Source organism: Rhineura floridana, chromosome 3, assembly GCF_030035675.1.
Source record: "Rhineura floridana isolate rRhiFlo1 chromosome 3, rRhiFlo1.hap2, whole genome shotgun sequence".
Lineage (NCBI taxonomy): Eukaryota > Metazoa > Chordata > Lepidosauria > Squamata > Rhineuridae > Rhineura > Rhineura floridana.
In genome coordinates, this window is record NC_084482.1 from 127,149,344 (window position 1) to 127,171,362 (window position 22,019).

Sequence of the window (22,019 nt, forward strand, 5' to 3'; positions counted from 1 at the left end):
ATATGCACACAGTTGCTACAATATGTGCATGCTCCTCCAGGCCTAGCCTGTCCTGTACCTTATATCACTCCTTGCTAGGATCAGTAGGCCTCTTGAGTAGCTGCTGCTTGCTTACTTTTTGCTTCTTGAACAGATTAATCAGCTTTTTGTTACAATACATTTGTAACTTGTAACCCTGTTGTATGGAGTCCTGATAGTTTTCCTTGGGATTATGATCGCCATATGGGATCCCATTGAGATCAAATTGGAATGTGTGCATGATATACATAAATAAAAAGATCTGTCAGAGCCGCCTTTGCTGTTCAGAAATGGAAGGGGTTAGAGTCCTTTGCCTATGCTTCAGCTCCCAGCAGACTTGGTCAATGGGTGGCATTAACACTGTTGGCTTTTCAGCACTTGCTCCATTCAGAATACAGTTGCTGTTAAATGTTAGTAGCTGACCAGGCTGATCCCTTCTCCGCAATATTACTTGAGCATGCAACTGCTCATCTAGCCTTAAAATAAAACCAGCTCTCCCCTTCCCCTGCAACAGCCCCTCTTCCCTTTGTGAATATTTGCATTTTAGACTCTGCCCTCCCTCTTCAGGAAAAGAGCACACATCCACCCTATTATTTCCTCCCCCCCCCAATAAGCAGTGTGGCAGAACCAGGATATCTTCCCTCAAAGCCAGGTGCTCTCTTCCTCTCCCTTTCCTCCCAATGTCCATCTGTGGAACCTTCATGTAGGTTGGATGTTGCACATTTGATTTATTGGGTCACTGACCCATCCCAGATAACTCCTAAGCAGTATTCTCTATACCCCATTCTAGGTACACCAGAAGGTAGCTGGACTCTTTTGGGAATTCAACAGGATTTGCTGGTAATGAGCTGTTCATCTCCCAATTGCCCTCCAAGCCTGGTAAGGTCAAGTTGTGGGTTGCTTCAGCCTTCCGTCTCCCCACCCTTTTTTTCCCTGAGGGACTTTGATAAAATCAGCAGATGCCAGGAGGGAGCTTTCTTGAAGCACTCTTTTTCATAATGCATGTGTGTGTGATCTTCCTACATTAAATTTTTATTGGCCAAAAATAAATTTGATTTTTTTGTTTAGTATGACTATTCCTTTGTTTACAACACCAAGGATGGGATTCTGTGGCTCTCCAGATGTTGTTGGGCTCCATACTGCATCGCCCCAGGCAGCGTTGCCAATGGTCAGGGGTGATGGGAGTTGTAGTTGAACACTATCTGGAAAGTCATAGGTTCCCTATCCCTAGTTTTCGCTGACCTGGTTCACACATGTTGTTAAGTCATAGTTTGTTTATCCAAACTATACAGTGTGAAGCCATGGTTTGTTGTTGGCTTATGAACAGTGGCTTGTTTTATTTGTGGTCTGGTGCTCTGTCCAAATCCCACAGCCTTGCGTAGCCGTGGTTTATTTGGCCACCATACTCCACATGCTCACCAAGCTGCAGAGGAATGGGGCAAGAGTAGCTGCAAAACAAAACAAACTTATACAAGCTGTGGCTCATTTGCTTATATGTGAGATTACATGTGATTTGTTGAACCAAACTGTGGTTAAAACAATTCCTGACTTAGCACTGCATGTGAACACAGCCACTATGTATAGCAGTACTGAGACAGTCGACAATGTCACCTAGGCAATGTCTTCAGAAAGAAATCTCAGCCCAAATCTGGGGCCCATGAACCTTGTCCTTAGAATAAAAGATCATCCAAGACATGCCTCAGTCCAGACATTATGTCAAACCATGTGTAAGACTGTTGTCAAGTGACTTCAGGCCTCAGGCCTCTCTGGCTTCGTCATTGCCAAGTATGAACACTGGTGGACTGGAAATTGGCTGGCATGGGGATGGGACAGGGATGGGAGAGTTGACCCCACCCTTATTGGCAGATACAGGCCCAGACCAAACATCCAGATGGGAAACAGCATCCATATAATTGGGAAGCTCCACAGCTGATGGAGGCCAGCAGCTAGAAGCCTTTGTTTCCACTGAGGAAGAAAGCTAAACAAAAGAGAAGAGAAAAATGTTCCTGACTCGAGACAACAAAGTCAAGCAGAGACTGAATGATGGAACTCCATAGGTCTGTAGAGGGAGAGAATAAGAGAGAAAGTAAACTTTCGGACTGTATAAGAATAGACTAAACAAAGTGGCTAAACAATAATATTTGATATTTAAGTTCCTGATGATGAGAAGAGGCTGGGACTTCCTATAACAGCCTCATCAGGTCTCTTCTAAAACCCTGAAGCAGACTTGGGACTCTGAAGAAACCTAGGCTGCTATAGGCTGCCAAACCCTCTTAAAGGGGAAGTAAACTGTAACACTTTGGTGTTATAGTGAAGGCCCCATACTGTGGTTAGTATATCCAGATGATAGGCAAACCATGGTTTTGAGCTGCTTGTCTGATTTAGTCTCTCTTTTGCTCAGCATTCAGATTCACAAATTCATAAGTTTACTCATTTCTCCATGGAGCTGCTGCCTCTTAAGGTAGAGCAACACCTATAATTGTAGTTTATAACTTATAGTACAAACGGTGGTTGGCAAACCAGCTTCAAACCGTGGTTATTGATATATTGGTTTGGCAGCTCTTGTCACAAACACTGTTGTGTTCAAACATAAAAACCATGATTGAACTTAAAAACCATGATTTGGCATGTCATTTAAATACAGCCTTAGAGAAACAAACCATTACACAAGTTCCCTCATGGTTTGTAACAGACACAGACTCTACCAAAAATAAATCTTCAAGGACAAAGCTAGTGCTGCAGTGTTGAGAGAATTTGTAAGAATGTGAAACACGCTGTGTGGTTCTTCCAGTTAAGTAACAGATTATTATACCTGCTTTGCAGGTGGTGGGTGTGCTTCCCCCTGCAGGGAGTGAGCTGGAACTGCAGTGGACAAGTGTCGAGAAAGCCTCTGTACTGCCAGATACGGAATGGAAAACCCTCACAGTGCATCCTACTGTGACTGTGGAGGGCAACCATGATGGTAAGGGGGCAAGAATGTGAAGCCTCAAGGCACATCACTCACCCAGTTGGCTGGAATGTACTGTATATGAAGCAGTTATTGTTATGTGCCTTCAAGCGGATTACAACTTATGGCGACCCTATGTATCGGTGACCTCCAATAGCATCTGTTATAAACCACCTTGTTCAGATCTTGTAAGTTCGTGCAGCTTCCTTTATGGAATCAATCCGTCTCTTGTTTGGTCTTCCTCTTTTTCTACCCCCTTCTGTTTTCCCTAGCGTTATTGTCTTTTCTAGTGAATCATGTCTTCGCATTATGTGTCCAAAGTATGATAACCTCAGTTTCATCATTTTAGCTTCTAATGATAGTTTTGGTTTAATCTGTTCTAACACCCAATTATTTGTCTTTTTCACAGTCCATGGTATGCGCAAAGCTCTCCTCCAACCCCACATTTCAAATGAGTTGATTTTTCTCTTATTCGCTTTTTTCACTGTCCAACTTTCACATCCATACATAGAGATCAGGAATACCATGGTCTGAATGATCCTGACTTTAGTGTTCAGTGATACATCTTTGCATTTGAAGACCTTTTCTAGTTCTCTCATAGCTGCCCTCCCCAGTCCTAGCCTTCTTCTGATTTCTTGACTATTGTCTCCATCTTGGTTAATGACTGTGCTGAGGTATTGATAATCCTTGACAAGTTCAATGTCCTCATTGTCCACTTTAAAGTTACATAAATCTTCTGTTGTCAGCTGTAGTCCTGCTTTTGTGCTTTCCTCTTTAACTTTCAATAGCATTTGTTTCAAATCATTACTGGTTTCTGCTAGTAGTATGGTATCTCCATATCTTAAATTATTGATATTTCTCCCTCCAGTTTTCAAACCTACTTCATCTTGGTCCAATCCCGCTTTCAGTATGATATGTTCTGCATATAGATTAAACAAATAGGGTAATAAAATACACCCCTGTCTCACACCCTTTCCGATTGGAAATCAGTCAGTTTCTCCTATTCTGTCCTTACAGTAGTCTCTTGTCCAGAGTATAAGTTGCTCATGATAATCAGATGCTGTGGCACCCCCATTTCTTTTAAAGCATTCCATAATTTTTCATGATCTACGCAACCAAAGGTTTTGCTGTAACCTATAAAGCACAGGGTGATTTTCTTCTGATAATGATCTGTTCCATTATCCAACATATGTTTGTGGTATAATCTCGTACCTCTTCCTTTTCTAAATCCAGCTTGGACATCTGGCATTTCTCGCTCCATATATGGTAAGAGCCTTGGTTGTACAATCTTGAGCATTACTTTACTTGCATGGGATATTAAGGCAATAGTCTGATTAATTACTGCATTCCCTGGGATCCCCTTTCTTTGGAATTGGGATATATATTGAACACTTCCAGCCTGTGGCCATTGTTTAGTTTTCCATATTTGTTAACAAATTTTTCTCAAAATTTGGACAGATTCAGTCTCAGTAGCAACTCTGTTGGTATGCCATCTGTTCCTGGTGATTTGTTTCTTCCAGTTATTTTAAGAGCAGCTATCACCTCATATTCTAAAATTTCCCTTTCATTTTTCTGATCTTTTGGAATAGGGCTCTTGTTCTACCCTTTTTGTTGTCCTCTTCTATTTCTGTACAATAATTATTGTACTAGTTCTCTTTGTCCCTATGTACTAGTTGTTGTATGGTTGCATTTAGCGTTCTGACCATGTTTCTATCTCCGTTTGCTTTTGCTTTCCTTCTTTCTTTAACCGTTTTAAGAGTTTTGTCAGTCATCCGTTGAGGTCTTTCTTTCTACTTAGAGGTATTGTCTTTTTGCATTCTTCCCTAATAATGTCTCTGACTTCACTCCATAGTTCTTCTGATTCTCTGTCAACTAAGTTTACAGCCTCAAATCTGTTCCTTATTTGATTTTTATATTCTTCTGGGATGTTACTTAAATTGTATTTTGGCATTATGATTGCTTTGTTGTTCCTCTTTAGCTTTACTCTGATTTTTGATATGACCAGTTCATGATCTGTACCGCAGTCTGCTCCTGGTCTTGTTTTCGCAGAAAGTATGGAACTTCTCCATCTTCTGCTACCAATTTTATAATCCGTTTGATTCCTATATTACCATTTGGTGATATCCATGTGTACAGTCATCTTTTTAGTTGCTCAAAAAATGTGCTTGCAAGAAACAAATTACTGGTTTCACAGAATTCAATAAGTCTTTCTCCTGCTTCATTTCTATCTCCTAAGCCCCATTTCCCCACAATTTCTAGTTCTTCTCTGTTCTGTACTTTTGCATTCCAGTCCCCCATGATTATCAGCACATCTTGTTTTGGTATGTGATCAATTTCTTCCTGTAGTTCTGCATAAAATCTCTTCAATTCCTCTTCTTCTGTGTTTGCTGTTGGAGCATAGACTTAGATGATGGTTATATTAATGGGTTTCCTGTTTCATTGATATCACTTGCTCAGACCTTGCGTTATAGCTCTTAATTGCTTTTGCTACATCATTTCTCACTATTAAAGCAACCCTGTTTCTTAATTTTTCATTTCCTGCATAAAATATTTTGTAGTTGCCTGATTGAAAATGTCCCATTCCCGTCCATTTTAATTCACTCACGACAAGTATTGTAATGTTGATACATTCCATTTCTTGCTTGACAATTTCTAACTTTTCCTGGTTCATGCTTCTCACATTCCATGTTCCTATTGTGTACAACATACAACTCTAGACTCTCCTTTTGCATCTGTGCACATCATCCTCTGGGCTTCCTTTCAGCGTCATTAGTCACAGTGCTACTCGTACTTGTCCATTGTTCTACCCCAGTAGCTCGCTAAGTGCCATCTGACCTGAGGGTCTTATCTTTGAGTACTATCTCGTGTTGCCGTTAAGCAGTTATCTCGTGTTAAGCAGTTAGCTTGTCCTAAATGGGGCTAGACTTGGCTGTATGGCATAGTTCAAATTGTGGGGGAACAGCCTGTCTTATGAGGATCGTGAGGGCTGCTACATAGGGAAGCTGCATTCTTTATTCATTCATCTGACGAAAGATGAATCTGAGCTTCACAAAGAAATGGGGGATAGATTCATCACCTTGCCCTGACTGCTAGAACAACCCGAATAGAAATAAATAGGATGGAAGAGCTAAGAATTTGGTTGCCTGGATTTTTCGCCCAGAGCCTCACTATAATGTTTGAGCTGCAGAGCACAAATGGTAAGGACCTAGCATTGCACTGAAAGGAGAAAGAGTGGTGTATGTAGCATCTCCCATATCTGAATTTCAGGTGGGACAGGTTAGAAGGCTGTATAGTCTTACTGGTACTGCTTTGGCTGTTATGAAATAGAGTGGCTTTGAGGCAGTTGTTGGTTTATTTGTAACCAGCTCCCATTTCTTCAACCATCACATTTGGACTGATGTAGCAACAAGTAAAATGCATCAGCCACCTTCAGCAGAGATATAGGGCATAATTAAAGAGAAACGGGTTTTTGGTGTAGTATTGTTAGATTATTTTATTGGGGAGCAAGAGTTGGGATTTGAATTTTCTTGCTCCAGAGCAAAATATCTTGGACTGGCCCTGCTAAACATAAGAGAAAATCTTAAGGCTTTCCTTTGAACTTGGGACTCCGAGCAGGATTAGGTGGCAGACTATGCAAGAGGAAAGGGATGCTGGCAATGGGAGGATAAGGCTATCGATGGTTACTAGCCATGATGGCTTGATCTTCCAACATAGTCAGAGGCAGTATGCTTCTGGAAACCAGTTGTCAGAAACCGCAGAAGGGGAGAGTGGTCTTGTACTCAGGTTCTGCTTGCAGGCTTCCGTTGGGCATCTGGTTGACCACTGCATGAAAAGGAACAGGATGCTAGACTACATGGGCCACTGGCCTGATCCAGCAGGCTCTTTTGTTCTTATGATGTCTGTATAGCCCCCAGGATAGTGAAGCTTGAAGGCTGATGCTCAACAGCTAATAGCTAACTTGTGCCCTTTCTTGCAGCTGGTCAGGCATTTGAAGCCCTCTTGCTGAGTCCTCAAGAGAGCAAACGAGGAGAAAATATCTTTCCTCTTGTTGTTTCTCCACATGGTAAGTCACAACAGCCCTTCCCTGTTGCCTGAATGAGCTCTTATCTGTCCTGGTAGCTAGTTCCATTATTCCTCGGATCTTTCCCATTTTTTGTTCAAACTCTATCAACAGTAACTACAATCCCATTTTTCCTTATGGGAACATGAATCTTCTGATTGGCTTCTGAAATCTGAATAGGAAAAAATGTGTAGGCAAGGTGTTTCCAATCTTTGACCTGTTTTCTTCTTGCCTAAACTTGGACTTTTCAGCTGCTGTTTGGGAAGGGGATATATGATAGAACTGTGGTGCCTTGGTTACTCTGAGCTCTTTCCCAGAATCTGGAGATGCCCTGGGACTTTCCTTTAAAGTTGTTGTTCTGTTTCCAGGTGGCCCACATGCAGTCTTTGATGCTTGTTGGTGTCCAAAAATGGCATGTCTCTGCCAGTTGGGATTTGCTGTGCTCATGGGTAAATATCACAAGAACTCTATGCCCCCCCACACACACTCTTGCTACTCATGAGGGCTTAGTGAGAAAGTCAGTGCATGCGTTTTACTGTTTGTGCAATAGTCCTGTGTACAGTTGTGTAATGGATGGAAGTCTTGCTGCAGAAGAATAGCCATGTGACTCCCTGAGGAGGGTCCCGAGATTTCCAGTTCCCCTTCAGCCTCCCCCCTCCCCCTGAAAAAAATAATAAGCCAGGAAGTTATTCCCAACTCTGCAGAGTTGGATTCAGCTAGCCTTTTTTCTTATCTGATTCATTCTTCTGCTTGAGAAATGCCTCAACATCTTGACAAAAAGAGGGTGAGATTGCAGAAGGGGAAACTTAGCAAGAGAATCCCTATCAAATGGCTCAGAAGAAGGGTGTGTGTGTGTGAAGACCATGGAGCCTAATTTGACCTAAAACTAATGACTTAGAGAGGCAGAGTGTTCCACACCTTGCCACCTAGTGTGAAGATCCTTCCCTCCCCAGAAGCCCCACCACTTCCCCATTGTCTTTTTCCTGGCAGACTCACCCACATAGCCTCACATTGGGTTATCATCAGTCTCCTCTAGCCCAGGCAGGAAATCTCTCTTGTTAATTTGCATGCTGCTCCTCCTATCCCTCTCAGCGTCTCCTCAGTTTCGTTTTCCTGCCAGCCCAAGCAGACATCTCTCTGCTTCTCTGTCTTTTGTTTCTGGCTTATTAGTAGGCTTTAGTTGGGTTTTTTTCCCCTCAGGCGTTTCTCTTCTCTCTATTCACACTTTATTCCCTTTGTTTCACTTAAACAATCAAACCAACAACAACCTATTAGGCTTTGTTGGTTTTTCTTGTCAGGAGTATTTTCTCTCTTTAGCCCTTTACTGCAAAAAACAAACCAAAACTGTCTCCAGAAATCCAGCCTTTACCAACCCCAAACCTGGACCCAGCCAGTCCCAGCAGGGGAACAATCTCTGGTGCCATGACCCAGGAGGTTGAGGCAGGCTGCAGGAATTCAATCAGGTCTGGCAGCAGAGCACCTCATATGCATGGGTACCACACACTGTGACCCAGGGGCTCAAGTGGGAATTCTCCTCCCTCCCACGCCATCACTGCTATCACACACCTGTCCCCGAGGATCAGACCGAGGCTCACAACAGGACTCGACACATAGAACAGCTCCTATCAGCGGGGGTGAAAGGGCCAGTTCCCGAGGGAGAGAAGGGGAAGAGGCTTTACTCCCACCTGTCTGTGGTCCCCAAAAATGGGGGCACCAGGGCAGTTTTAAACCTTTGAGGACTCAGTCAATATGTTCTGTGCCAGACATTTGGGGTGGAAATGTTAAAGTCCATCACGGAGTAATGGCAGTTCTGAGACTTCATTGCTTCCATAGACCTCACGGAGGCTTCTTTACGGGCCCTAATTTTTCCAGACCATCATAAATTTCTCTGCTTTGCTTATGTGCATAGACAATTTCAGTTCAAGGCCCTTGGGCTTGCTTCACCACCTTGAGTTTTCACCAAGCCCATGATAGCACTGGTGACAAACTCAGGCAACATCATATACACCAGATGACCTTTTCATCAGGTCCCCATCACTACTTCAGGCATAAAGTGATATTCCACATACGCTGCTCTGGTCTGAGGAGTCATGGATTCCTCATCAATGCTGGTGAGAGTCATTGGGTTCACCTAGGAGCCTGGATAGACACCTCCACAGGGATTATTAACCCTGCACCAGACACATCACCAAGATCCACGCCTCAGTCCAGTCTCCCATAGTACACAGATTTGCAGACCTGATGAACCTACAACATGTGCCTGGCCTCTTGATACCTTGTATGGTCGTAATTCCGTGGGCCACAGCTCATACCAGACATACAGTGGCTCCTGCTTCCCCACTGGGTTGCAATTGCAGCCAAACTACACACATTGATCTTGCTGCCTGCAGCTCTCAGACAATCTTCCCAGTGGTCATTGCCTCTCTGACACCTTCTGAATGGAGTTCCATGCCTTTTCCCCCCAGCGAATTCTGGTCATAACATAAATAGGTTGGAGTTCAGGGCTGTTTCCCTTGCCCTCCAACACTTTAAGCACATACTCCTTCACAAGCACATATTAGACGTCACCGACAACATTTCAACCAAATGTCATTTCAACAAATAAGGATTCAGACCTCACCCAGCTAGCAGGGCATCATAACATGAGCAGAACCCTATTGGGCCTCTCTGACAGCTCAAACACATCAGAGGGGAGCTGAAAGTAACAACAGACTTCCTCAGCAGACATAAGATTCACCCGGGGGGAATGCGGTCTCAGCAAAAGAGCATTCAAACTGTCTCAAGTCTGTCGGGGGTATCCAGTCCTCCATTACTTTGCATCTTATCTCAAGACCCTCGCTCTTAAGGCACCAGATTTCACGGGTAGAAGAGACGAATGCTCTCACCACTCGGTGGCCTCATGAGTTCCCCTTTGCCTTTCCTCCGGCTCTGGTCCTTGTGAAGGTGCTCCATGAGCTCACCCTAGAACAGTTGGAGAACGTTCTGGGTCCTACATCTAGCATTATCTCCTCCACTACCATACCATCTCTCTACAGATCTTCTCACACAGCGTCCCAACACTCATCCAGATTTCGGAGGGCTCCACCCAGCTGCATGGAGACTGACCAGCAGATTCTCTGCTACGTGAACAGCCATACTCACTAAACAGGCATCCAGACGGGCTTTCACTGACAGGATTTATGAGGCACTGTGGAAAGCCGTTTTTCAGTTAGTGCAAAAGGAAGGAGACAACATGTCCTTTAAGAAGCTAGTGCTTCCAGTCACTTCGTCTTTTCAAGGATGGCTTTGACCAAGAGCTTAAGCTGAGTTCCTTGAAGTGTCAGGTAATGGCTCTGTCATCAGTTTGCTCTAGGCCTGGATGAGTGGCGCTCTCACGCCAGCCACATGTTAAACATGTTTTAAGAGCGGCAACTCTACGTTCTACACCCATGATTCACAGGTTTTCTTCATGGAACCTACACAAGGGGCTCAACGCCCTTACTAAATCTCATTTTGCACCATTGGCCTATGTCACTATGACTCCTATCTTTTAAAGTAGCAGTTTTGGTGGCTCTTATCGCAGCCAGCTGAGGAGCAGAACTCAGTGTCTGTCCGTCCCGGCTGATCTCTGCATTTTTTTGTACAGACAAAGCAGTATTCAGGACAGACGCACCTTATATTCCTAAAACCAATTCTACCTTTCTGAGGTCTGAAGAACTGATCCTCCCTTTCTGTTCCCCGAGCCATCACTTTCATTGGAAAGTTATGGCACAAAGTTGGATTTGAGGTGTGCACTTAAGATTTCCATTCAGTGCACAAAGACATTTAAGTTGACCACTTGATCAGTGCCTCTGTGGCATTAGCTTATGAATCCCAACTGCTTCGGGCTTCTGGTCACATTACAGTTCATTCCACCAGGCAGCAGCACCTTCTGCAGCTTTAGCCATCACCACCAGCATTGCAGAAATCTGCAGTACGCTGGAGATGACCATCGACATTCACTAGACACACTATAAAGTGGGCACTTAAGCTTCTTCTAAAGCGGCCTTTGGCTGTAGTGTCCTTCAATCAATACTACCTTCATAGGGAGCGGACCTGCAAGTTCCCACCCAAAACGGACTTCAGCTCTGGTAGGTCCCAGTGTGAGGCTATGTGGGGGAATCTGCCAGGAAAATGGAACATTGGTCACTTGCCGTGAAGGGCCTTTTTCTGGCAGACGAAGCCCACGTAGCCGCGCCTTACCCTGCACTCATCCGCTCACTTGGTCAACACATAGGTTCTTCCTATTACATTACATGTTCCGCTGTTCTGTTTTTTGGGGGGCACTGCCTGGTTCTGTGTTAATGTTTTTCTAAGGTTTTACTACATAGGTCCACAGGCTCTTAGGGCTGGGCCAGAAGGGAAACTGAGGAGATGCTGAGAGGGATAGGAGGAGGAGCATGCAAATTAACAAGAGAGATTTCCTGCCTGGGCTAGAGGAGACTGATGGTAACCCAATTTGAGGCTATGTGGGCTTCGTCTGCCAGAAAAAGACCCTTCACAGTAAGTGAGCAACGTTCCAATCTGCGCTTTTCCTGGTTTGAAGCCCATTTTCTAGCTGGGTAACAGAATTCACTCCACATATGCTCCTGGGTCACCAGGCTGGATCTTTTTCTGTCCCTTTTCTGAATAACTTCCCTTCAGTGTGTTAGCTTGAGATTCAAAGAATAGACAGATTTACTACTACTGTAGACTAAAGCTCACATTTTGTTCATTGGATCTGGAATCAACTATGAACTTGAGTGCTCTCAGCTGCCCTATTGCTTCTGCAGCCTGTTTTGTAAAATCAGGAATTTGTAAACCAGGATCAGGTTGTGGTTTGCAATCTGATTTTTAGGCAGCACTTAAACCAGTTTCCTGGTCCAGATATTGTGGGAAACTGATTTAAAAAACCAAGAAATACCTTCTCAAGCCGAGTGCACATAAGGAGGTGATATGGGGGGAATGCCAAAGCTTATAGCTTGTTCTCAATCAAACAAATCCATTTTATCGCATCAGCAACATTATGTCTGAACTGAGCCTACATTGCAATATACAGTTATTATGCCAGAAGAAATCAAAAGCAGCACATCTTCCTGTGCATGGCTTGTAACAGTTTCATATTCAGACACGAGTGCTCCTTGCATGGCAGGTTCCCTACGCCATTTGGTTCAGTGATGGAGCAACGGGATGGAGAGGTTCTGCTGGCAGCCACTTGCTGCCAAACAAACTTCAGGGGAGTGGGAAAGTTCTGGAAGTCTCTTGAGGCCACACCTGTTCACTCTTTTGCTTTGCCTTTTTCTGAGCAGTGAATTACAGAGGCTCCCTGGGCTTTGGGCAGGCCAGCATCGAATCTCTGATTTCCCATGTGGGAGTGCAAGATGTAGAAGATACTCAGGTCAGTCCCTTTTCTTTTCCCATTCTGAGCAAGAAAACTGAGATCGGGCCAAGTTTTGATAATAAGAGAACAAAGGGTGATACCACACTGAGTATCAGATTGACTTGTTTATAGTAGCAGGAAGCCCACCGCCCCTTTACATGGAAAGGCCATTGTCACAGATCTGGCTATAGCAAGCACAAGATGTTTTTAGTGTTTCATGGTTCGTTTGCTGCCTTGGGCTCTTTATGGGAGGAAGGGTGGGATATAAAATTAATAAATAAACAAGCAAACAAATAAATCTGGAATATACTATGAGTCCTGGCCATGCAAAAACTGTTGGCTCCACCCATTCCCTTTTTGCCTTTCATCAAAGCTCCTTGTGCAAAGCCATACCTTCCAGCTTGATGGATGGTACAGATCTTGTTGGTTGAGTGTGACCAATGTTTTTTGAACAGCAGAACCTGTACCTTGATTCCAAGAGCACTAATAGGACATCTCTGTATGCAGAGAACTGTCAACATCTCTCTGCCAGCATGTCTCTGCCAGCATCCCTCAAGAAAATGTTATCTGTGTTGTACAGTCAGTTGCTGTTTGCTGAGCTGTTTCGGATGAGATATTGGAAAGATCCTGTTGCTTAGAGCTTTTTGAACAGAGTTCTGAGCAGCAATCTCTTCAAACACACCTGCCTTCATTTTAGTTCTGCTTTGACAGCTGGCAGTGGAATTGGCACTGCAGATGGAGCCCCTGGACCCAGATAGAATCGCCTTGCTGGGAGGCTCTCATGGTGGCTTTGTCTGTTGCCATCTGATTGGCCGGTACCCAGAGATGTACAAAGCCTGTGCAGTCAGGAGCCCTGTCATCAACATGGCCACTCTGCTGGGAACCTCTGACATCCCTGACTGGTAAGGAACTTACCCGCTTCAGTCCTTCTGCCTCACCTAATCCAAGAGCCAGCCCAACCTGCCTCCAGGGCTTTTTACCCATCATAAACCATTTTCACTCACCCATTTCTCTACCATGCTACCTGTCCCCTTCCTGTGTCAGCTCATGAGTTGATTCATTCAGGTTGCATTCATTTTCTTCCTTTCGCTTTGACCCACCCCACCCCACCCCTCCACAGTTGCTACTCTCAGAGCGATCTGAAAAGAGTTTTTGTTTGGCTCCTTGGTGGAGCTCAAGAATTAGGGCATGAGACTAATAGACTACATTATTTCCACAGGCGATATGCAGTTCTAGGTCTGCCATACTGTTTTGAAAGAATTCCCACTAAGGAAGATCTGGCTGCCATGCTGCTTTGTTCCCCCATAATTCATGCTGCAAAGGTAAGAGCCACTAAATGCAACTGTTGGTTGGTTGCAGCTCGTGCACCTCTAACAGATGGTGCAGGACTATGTGCAGGACTGTGTGTGTTCCTCCAATTCAGCACCACTAGTGTCCTAGTGTCTAATTTACCACTGGGGTGAAGAATTCAGGATCCTGAGAATCTCCACATTCATTTTAAACATAGAAAGTTTCTAGCCCTTATTGCGGTAGACACACTCAACTGAGTGACAAAAATGCTTCCTGATATCTCAGCAGCCAGAAGAAATGCTGAATAGGATTTCTGGTGTATACTAGTGTATGTGTGTAATCTCATTGTCCTTACTGGCAATAGGAAGGCCCTTGATCAATCCTATTAATAGCAGAAGCCAAATAGGCAGCTATGTACCACTAGCTTAATTTGCATGGATTAATTTGCATGGATATAGTTACAGGATTCTAATTTTCTTGGCACAGCATTTTTCTTTTTACTTTAATGAAAACTATAAACAAATTTGTGTACTTGGCTCTAAGTGAGAAGCAGGATCTCATTATTATTATTATTATTATACCACCTTCCTCCAAGGAGCTCAAAGTGGTGTACATGTTTTCCCCCTCTCCATTTTATCCTCACAACAACCCTGTGAGGTAGGTTAGGCTGAGAGGTAGAGACTTGACCAAGGTCACCTGGTGAGCTTCATGGCCAAATGGGGATTTGAACCCTGGTCTCCCAGGTCCCAGTCCAACTCTCTGACCACTATACCACACTCCCTTTTCCTACAGGTGCGTACACCATTACTGATATGTGTGGGTGCCAAGGACCGGCGAGTGTCTCCGTACCAAGCTATGGAATATTATCGTGTTCTGCGAGCCAGAGAGATCCCTGTGAAGTGAGTCCTAATCCTTTGTTGACCCAAATATGTGGAAGACAATCTTGACATTCTTGCTTCAGTAGAATCCAGCAGCTAAACCATTCTCTCTTCCAAAATGTTTAGAAACTATCAATGTTTATACAGCCCAAATCTGTAGCAAAACTAATCTGAATCTGAGTGCTTGTACTGTTTGGGATAGGGGGTTGCCTGTGCAATCTCTCTGTTTCTCAAACATGCTAGCACTCTTCTTCCAAGGTTTCTCATTGTATATGCATAACTACTCTGGTTTGTCCTCTGCATTCTTCCTTACGTTTGGCCAAGGCCTTCTCTTCACCATGGAGAACGAGTGTCCTGTGGATATTAGAGATTAAGTTTCTGTATATTTGGCTACACCTTGGATTGCCATCATGGTACCTGTGGGTGCAATGGTGTGCTTGATGACTTCCCCTGGTGCCTGTGAAGCGTCTGGGCCCTTCTCCTGCTCCCTGCCCTCTTCATCATGAGATGTTGAGGGTGATTACCTTTTTCCCTCTGGGAAAGGGCATAGAATTGAAGGGGGAATCTGGAAGAGCAGCGTTTCCCGCTTTCTCTTTCAACTTTATATGATTTTTAAGACTTAGATTGGTAAGTAGAACCAAGAGAATTGGAGGAAAAGGATACTATGGGGGGGAATGAAGCAATCAGGAGGGCAGCAGAGAGGAGAAGTGGGGTGCTGCAGGAGTCAGAGAGAGAATGGAATGCCAGAGAGGGAGGCATCATTCATTCATTCATTGGTGATCACTCGTGGCCGAGTAAGATTGTCTTCCAAGATAAGTTCTTTGACGGTGGGTCCCTAAGTGACTGTGGAGGCCAATTCTGGATCCACACAGCCTCCCACAGTGAGGACGTAGGTTTCGGGAAGGATATAAATGTAATAAATAAATCCAGAAAAATGGATCCTCCTGAAATAGCATGATTTAACCATAAGCCCCACCACCAAATCACATAAGTCTGCATTGTCTAAACCATACAAATCACAGATCTGGAGCTTTCCTTGCTGCCATGGTACGAAACCATGGATCTAAGGCACAGTTCAAAGTTCATGATAATCCCTGCTTGGATCAATTTATTTTTTTTATGTTATTTTATTTTAATTGTTTTTGGCAAGCACCAGTTATGTTGATTTTTACTGTGCAGTGTACCAATATAAGCTTTAATTTGATGGTGGATTTTTAGGGACCCCATGTAAAATCATGCAAATTCCAGATGATCAGTTTTAATTCTACTGGATCTGATTTTCACCCAGATCCCATGGAAAAGCAAATTGTGTGTTTGTGTGTGCTTCTGTTGTGAGGCGGAGTGACTTGATGAAGGTGAGAAAAGAGACACACCGGGGTGTGTGTTGCCCATGACATTCTCTCATAATTCCAAATGCATCCACAGGCCCCGAAAGGTTGATGGCTCCTGGGCTATGCTGGCCTTGCCCCTTTTTACTCACTGGCTCCTGACCAAATGAGATTTCTTATTGGAGGAAGCAGCAAGCTATCCAGTAGATGGTGCTGGTGTATCATCTCCCATTTCAGTCAAAGAAAAAAAATAGCTTTTTCAGCATTATGCTAACCATACCACCCCTATTGTTAATTTGATTTCACTCATTTAAGCAATTACACACAATTTTAAGATCACCTCTTTAAGACGACTCTTTAAGATCATGTTTGTATATCTGTGTGGCATATTCCTTTTAAAAATGAAATATCCATATCCATATATGACAGATCTTAAGTTAGACAACTATACATCAGGAAAGATCATCTTCAGCATCTAACTGGCATGAGAAAAGAGGCTAAATGGCCAGGTACAAGACAACCAGTTAGTGCTAGAGGTACACAGTGGAGCAGTTCCACTGTAAACAGCAGTGTTTAGGTTCCACTGCTTAGGAACATTTATTAACAGACAAAAGGAAGTTTATGGTATATTGTTAAAGAAAAAGTTCTGTACTTAAGTAAAGATGGGATTGAGAGAAGGAAAGGAAGGATAAGAGAACATTTCAGTGTTACTTTCCTACTTGATAGCTCTGTGATAAAGAAGTGTTGGTCATCAATAAAAATATAATTGGGGGGAGAATAACGTGGGTGGAACCACATTTTTAGAATTTGTACTATTTTTACTAACCTATACAAAAAACTCAATGTACAACTAAATGAATTAATCTCATATGGTTATATAAGATCATGATATGCAAAATACTGGGGAGAAAGACTCAAGTGCCAACCATGGCAGAGTGGGAATTGAAAATGAATGAATATGAAGTAATGGCAAAATTTGCAAATTATTTAAGGGTGTACAAAGAGAAGCAAATTAACAGATTTGTTCAGAATTGGAAAATATTTGTTACTGGAAAAATAAGGCACATACATCAGGACATTACATTTTTATTTTATGCACTGTGAAGAAATGGAAATTACAAAGAAATATTTTCTAAGTATGGGTGTGCTGTAGCATTAAAGTGTTGCATAGCATTGTTGTATTTTGTTAAAATTGATTCCTAAGTAAATTCTAGTGTCAATTCTAAATGGAAGTTGTAATGTAATAGGAGACACCACATTTCATTTTTTCCATTGACACTATTACACCTGCTAAGTATAACAATAACAGAATATTTCCTGGGCCCCTAAGCTGCATATTTTCAAGCCTTGCAGGTTCTTCCTGAGGCATGGATATTCAGAAAAAACCGTGGCGCAGAGTGGTAAGCGGTGGTAACGCAGCCGAAGCTCTGCTCACAGCCGGAGTTTGATTCCAACAGAAGGAGGAAGTCGAATCTCCGGTAAAAGGGGTCGAGGTCCATTCAGCCTTCCTTCCATCCATGGTCGGTAAAATGAGTACCCAGCATATGCTGGGGGGGTAAAGAAAGGTCGGGGAAGGAACTGGCAATCCCACCCCATATATACTGTCTGCCTAGTAAACATTGCAACACGTCACCCTAAGAGTCGGAAACGACTCGCACTATAAGTGCGGGGACACCTTCACCTTTTTAATTGAGTTTTATTTTATAACAAAATAACCAAAGAGAAACAGAGTGCAAAGGGTGGTACAAGAGCTACCCCCTTGTTAAATACAGTCAGAATCTATAGGTACCAGAAATAGAATACATGGTCCTCAGGTAATACAACTAGTACAAAAGGCCCTCCATATCATATCATCTTGCAGAACAAAATTGTTCCTTCGTACCAAGCCAGGTAGATAATGGAAAACCCGCAAACCCCTTTCACAAGTTAGCAAACTCGTATGAGCTCTGTCCCAGATAATTGCGTAAATGCCTTGGGCTTCTACTTCTTTGCACTTCAGATGCAATATACAAAGGGGAGCATACATATAGGAGAAGTACAGGCTGTATGCCACATCTAAGCTGTGCACATCTTCTCATGTGTAGATTCTCTTTTCACAAGATGATTTTTTAAAATGTTTTTACATGCTTAATAGAGGATTGTCAGGACTCAAGCCCATGGAAGTTCCTGAATGTGAAGCCTGAGGGGTACCAGGCTTAATCTTAAATCCTGTCCCCCTTGCAAACAGATCCTAAAGATAGTACTTCCTAAAAGGTGATCAGATTTGGATTAGGTTGATTCTCCAGTGGCAACTCCTGAGAATGTTGACATAATGTGTTAATTTTCATTGAAATTACAATGTGAAATGCTGTTGCTCAAATGTCGCAGACCCTTACAGTATATAGCATGAAGTGTAGTATAATTAGTGGTAAGTGACATGACTTACCCCAGTCCCTGCTCAATCATACCAGCTATTCAAAACAGTAAACAACAGCAAAGGCTGAGCATGCTTATATCTATTATGTGTGGATAGGATTATAATGATGTGTCACATGCAGGAGTATCCCCATTGTGGCTGAAATGAGGTTGGAACATGATAGAACAGAAGTGTAGGCAGAGGAGGGGGGCTATTACAAGAGGTAGCAGGGACAGGCTAGGGAAGAGCTGCTAGTCAGAAGAGAGACAGGTTAAGGGTAGAGTAGGTTGGGATAGCCTTCACTAAAAAAATATTTAAAGTCCAAAGCAATACATAGACAGTGTAAACACTCAAGTCTGTTTCTTCTTTTCATATGTGTCCGTTGCAATGTCTGTGTTTCAGAAACAATTTGTAGATGTTATAATAACTTAGCCTGAAAGTCCACCATTATGAACTTGCATTACCCACAGTTTGTAAACTTGGAAGCAATGTTGTTATGTATGAATCAATTTGAAGACAGGTTTTAGGTTGTCATAGCACAGCATTTTAAACTAAGTAGTCAAAATTCATGGGTCAGTTGAATGCTGCACTTAAGGAAAATAAATAAAGTCCGCCAATACCAGCTAGAAAATAGCTCTCTTTAATGTGGATGAACCACTGAAGGCCAAACTAATTGTGAGGTTTCTCATAGTTAGTCCTGGCATGCTTGTTTCTTAAACAATAAATAGCTGGTGCAGATGGTGTGAGGAAGGCTGTACTTGATTGGGACTGAGCGGAGGAGGGGACTTTAATGCTTTGTCCCAACCATGGGCCCGATTGGAATTGCAGTCTGAATAGCAGACATGAGGTGTGATTCTGATTGGGAACTGTGAGGTACAAAGGATCACATTTGCAATGTTGGCTGTTGTAGCGCTCTGGGTTTGTATATAAATATTCTGAAATGCATAGAAAGAAAGAGACAATGAGATGACCTGAGATCCTACAAGAAGCCAGGGCATCAGCTGCAATATGCTCAGCTTGCACCAGAGGAAGAGGGACTGGGTGCTGTTCACTATCTTGATGCAATAAAACACTCAGAAACAGTCAGTGAGCCAAAATTGGGATAATACAACAAAGGTTGCAAATAGATAGAGCATTTGCCACATTAAATGGTTGCTGAAGTCACGCCTTAAGTGATAGTAAGTGGAAACTGCAGTCAGTAAAACTGTTGCACAGAACATACCCAGGGATAAAAGAAGTTGTTCATAGCCGTGAGGATCCTATATTTAGTTCATTGAGTTATTAACACTGCAACTATAAAGCCATTGGAGATGAGCCCACTGAGGCCCAAGTTAGTTAAAATCACCAGAACAGCAATGATTTGGTAGAAGGCATATCTCCTGATTCTTGCAGGCTGCTGTACAGGTTGACTTTCACTGACCAAAGTAGTGGAGCTGAAATGGAGAGTGCAGGCATGCTTTTTAAAGCATTGGGAGCTATGCAAATAAACTATGGATCAAACTATGTAAATTAATGGGCCTCTCATACTACACATTTCTCTAAAGCCTCTATCTGGGTTGGTTGTGTTGATGCAGATTGTATAGAAGGACATCCTGTCACAGAACTTTGTGTAAATCAGGGATGATGCTCCATTTCGGTGGCTCTGTGAATAAGAAAGTTTGCCATGGACTATCCTTTTAGTGGCCCAGATTTTGCTCCATAAGTAGAGCATAGCAGGAGCTAGAAATACTCCCTGTTGAAACAAGGAAGAACCACCTCAAGAAATGTGATCTGAAAGATGCCAGCTGGTTTGCTTACCCTCAGACACTTCTAGTTTTGGTGCTCAGAACTCTGTAGACAACTTTTTTTATTTATACAGTAGGGCCCCGCTTACTGGCGCTTCGCTTACCGGCATTCCACTAATGTGGCGGCTTTCATTCCCCGTTTTAAAGCCGATTTTGCGGCATTTTCACATCATTTTCACGCAACGCACCCCATTATACTCAATGGGGTTCCACTTTATGGCGATTTCCACTTTACGGCGGGGGTCCAGAACGGAACCTGCCATATAAGCGGGGCCCGCCTGTACCCAGATTATAAGCAAATGTTATTTCTATGACAGTAAGCCATCTCATGCCTCAAACCAAAAGCTTTATGCAGTTTACCTTCCTTATTGCTAGCTGCTCAGCACTCCCTGAGAACATTGTTTCTTCTTTAAGAAGAGATGCACAATTGTAGGAAACAAGATAAAAACCAGCACATGGCAATCGTGACAGGAGAGTTAGCTCAGAGATCCATCTCAACATGCCTTTTTACTTTCTTTAGTTTTACCTGGAATATTTCTTCTTATTCAGAGCACTGCGTACTTGAACTGGGCAAGCATAACTGTTGGTGGCCAGTCCTCAGATGTGTTACTGAACATCTGCTGGTGCTTGAATTAACTTTAGCCCAGGATTGGCCCACAGGGCACTCATAATGTAAAGCAGGCTTTTAATATTGTCGAGCACTTTCATTTCTTCTCTTTAGTTTATTCAAAGGAACTCAATGGGTATGTCATTCTGAGTAAAAAAATAATTAAAAAAAAGATACGGGTGTTCAAGGTTGCTGTCCAAGCAAAAGATCTTAGAATTTTGAAGTATGAGTTAGCAGCCACTTACAGTCCAACCCTATGTTTGCTTGGCATTTAATCCTACTATGCTCGGTGGGCTTATTCCTAGGTAAGCGTGCACAGAAATCTAGACCTATATAAACCTACCAGTTAATTGTTTCTTTAGCGAAGGAATGGAAAACCTATAGCCTTCAGTTGTTGGTGAACTAGAACCCCCATCAGTCCCAACCAGCATGGCTAGCGATCAGGGATGATGGGAGTTGTAGTTTGGCAGCATCTGGATGGCTGCAGGTTTCTCTCTCTCTCTCTCTCTCTCACACACACACACACACTCTCACTCTCTCTCACACACACACAAACACTTTAGTGTCTTAAGAAGCAGTCAGGTTTGTGTACAACTGTTTACCGAAAAAAAAATACAAATATATGTCTGTGAAAAAGCACAGTGATAACTGTATACATTCTTTATTTGCATCCCTGTGATTGCTGCCAAAGATTAAATAGGCTTAAGATGACAGTACCTTTATTTAGATTCCTGAAAAGTCTATTTTTTGCATTACCTCTGTACTTCAGTTACCCCTCAGGATCTGGATAACAACTTTCATCCAGGGCAGGAGAAAATGCAAACTAACATTGAAGAGTTTGTGTTCTGAGCACAGTACTGAGGGAGAAACATTTAATGTGAAACAACATAGAAACAAAATATGAAAAGAATTGATCTTGCAGGAAAGTCAGTGCAGTAAAACCATATGCATGTTTATTCAGATGTAAACCTACTATGGTCATTGATGTTTCCTTCTGGGTAAATGGGCGTAAGATTGCAGCCTCTGAGTGTGGTTTTTGTTTGAATTCATTTCCAGAGAGTAATGAAGAGGCTGAATCTCCTGTATATGAAAACTGACTTTTCAGGGTTTTTTGCATGAGACAGTAAACATTACACTCCAAGATCAAACCAAGTTATAAAATGAACATTAATCTACCAAAAAAAAAGAAATACTTTTGGTTTGCAAACTGGGCAACCTAAATTGGACAGCCTCAGTATTTATATGTTTGGCCACCCTGAAGAGACAGTTAATTTGACCAATAATGTCTTGCTTGCTTACAAGAACTAACAAATCCCAATATAAATAATATCAAAA

At 42.8% G+C, this 22,019-nt stretch overlaps 1 protein-coding gene across 8 annotated transcripts in view; it reads left to right on the top strand.

Moving 5' to 3' along the window:
* Positions 1-22,019, top strand: part of LOC133380482 (acylamino-acid-releasing enzyme-like) — a 57,991-nt gene that overhangs the window by 19,150 nt on the left and 16,822 nt on the right. For 7 of the 8 annotated variants that reach the window (XR_009761451.1, XM_061617825.1, XM_061617827.1 and 4 more), the window contains 8 exons: positions 809-897; positions 2,842-2,980; positions 6,942-7,028; positions 7,394-7,474; positions 12,332-12,420; positions 13,114-13,304; positions 13,622-13,724; positions 14,485-14,591. Coding sequence is in view for 7 of the 8 variants with exons in the window: in XM_061617825.1 (XP_061473809.1) it covers positions 809-897; positions 2,842-2,980; positions 6,942-7,028; positions 7,394-7,474; positions 12,332-12,420; positions 13,114-13,304; positions 13,622-13,724; positions 14,485-14,591 (886 nt within the window). In the remaining variant the exon portion in view is untranslated. Of the gene's footprint in view, positions 1-808; positions 898-2,841; positions 2,981-6,941; positions 7,029-7,393; positions 7,475-12,331; positions 12,421-13,099; positions 13,305-13,621; positions 13,725-14,484; positions 14,592-22,019 lie in introns of those variants that run through there. The other variant, XM_061617831.1, reaches the window with a different exon arrangement.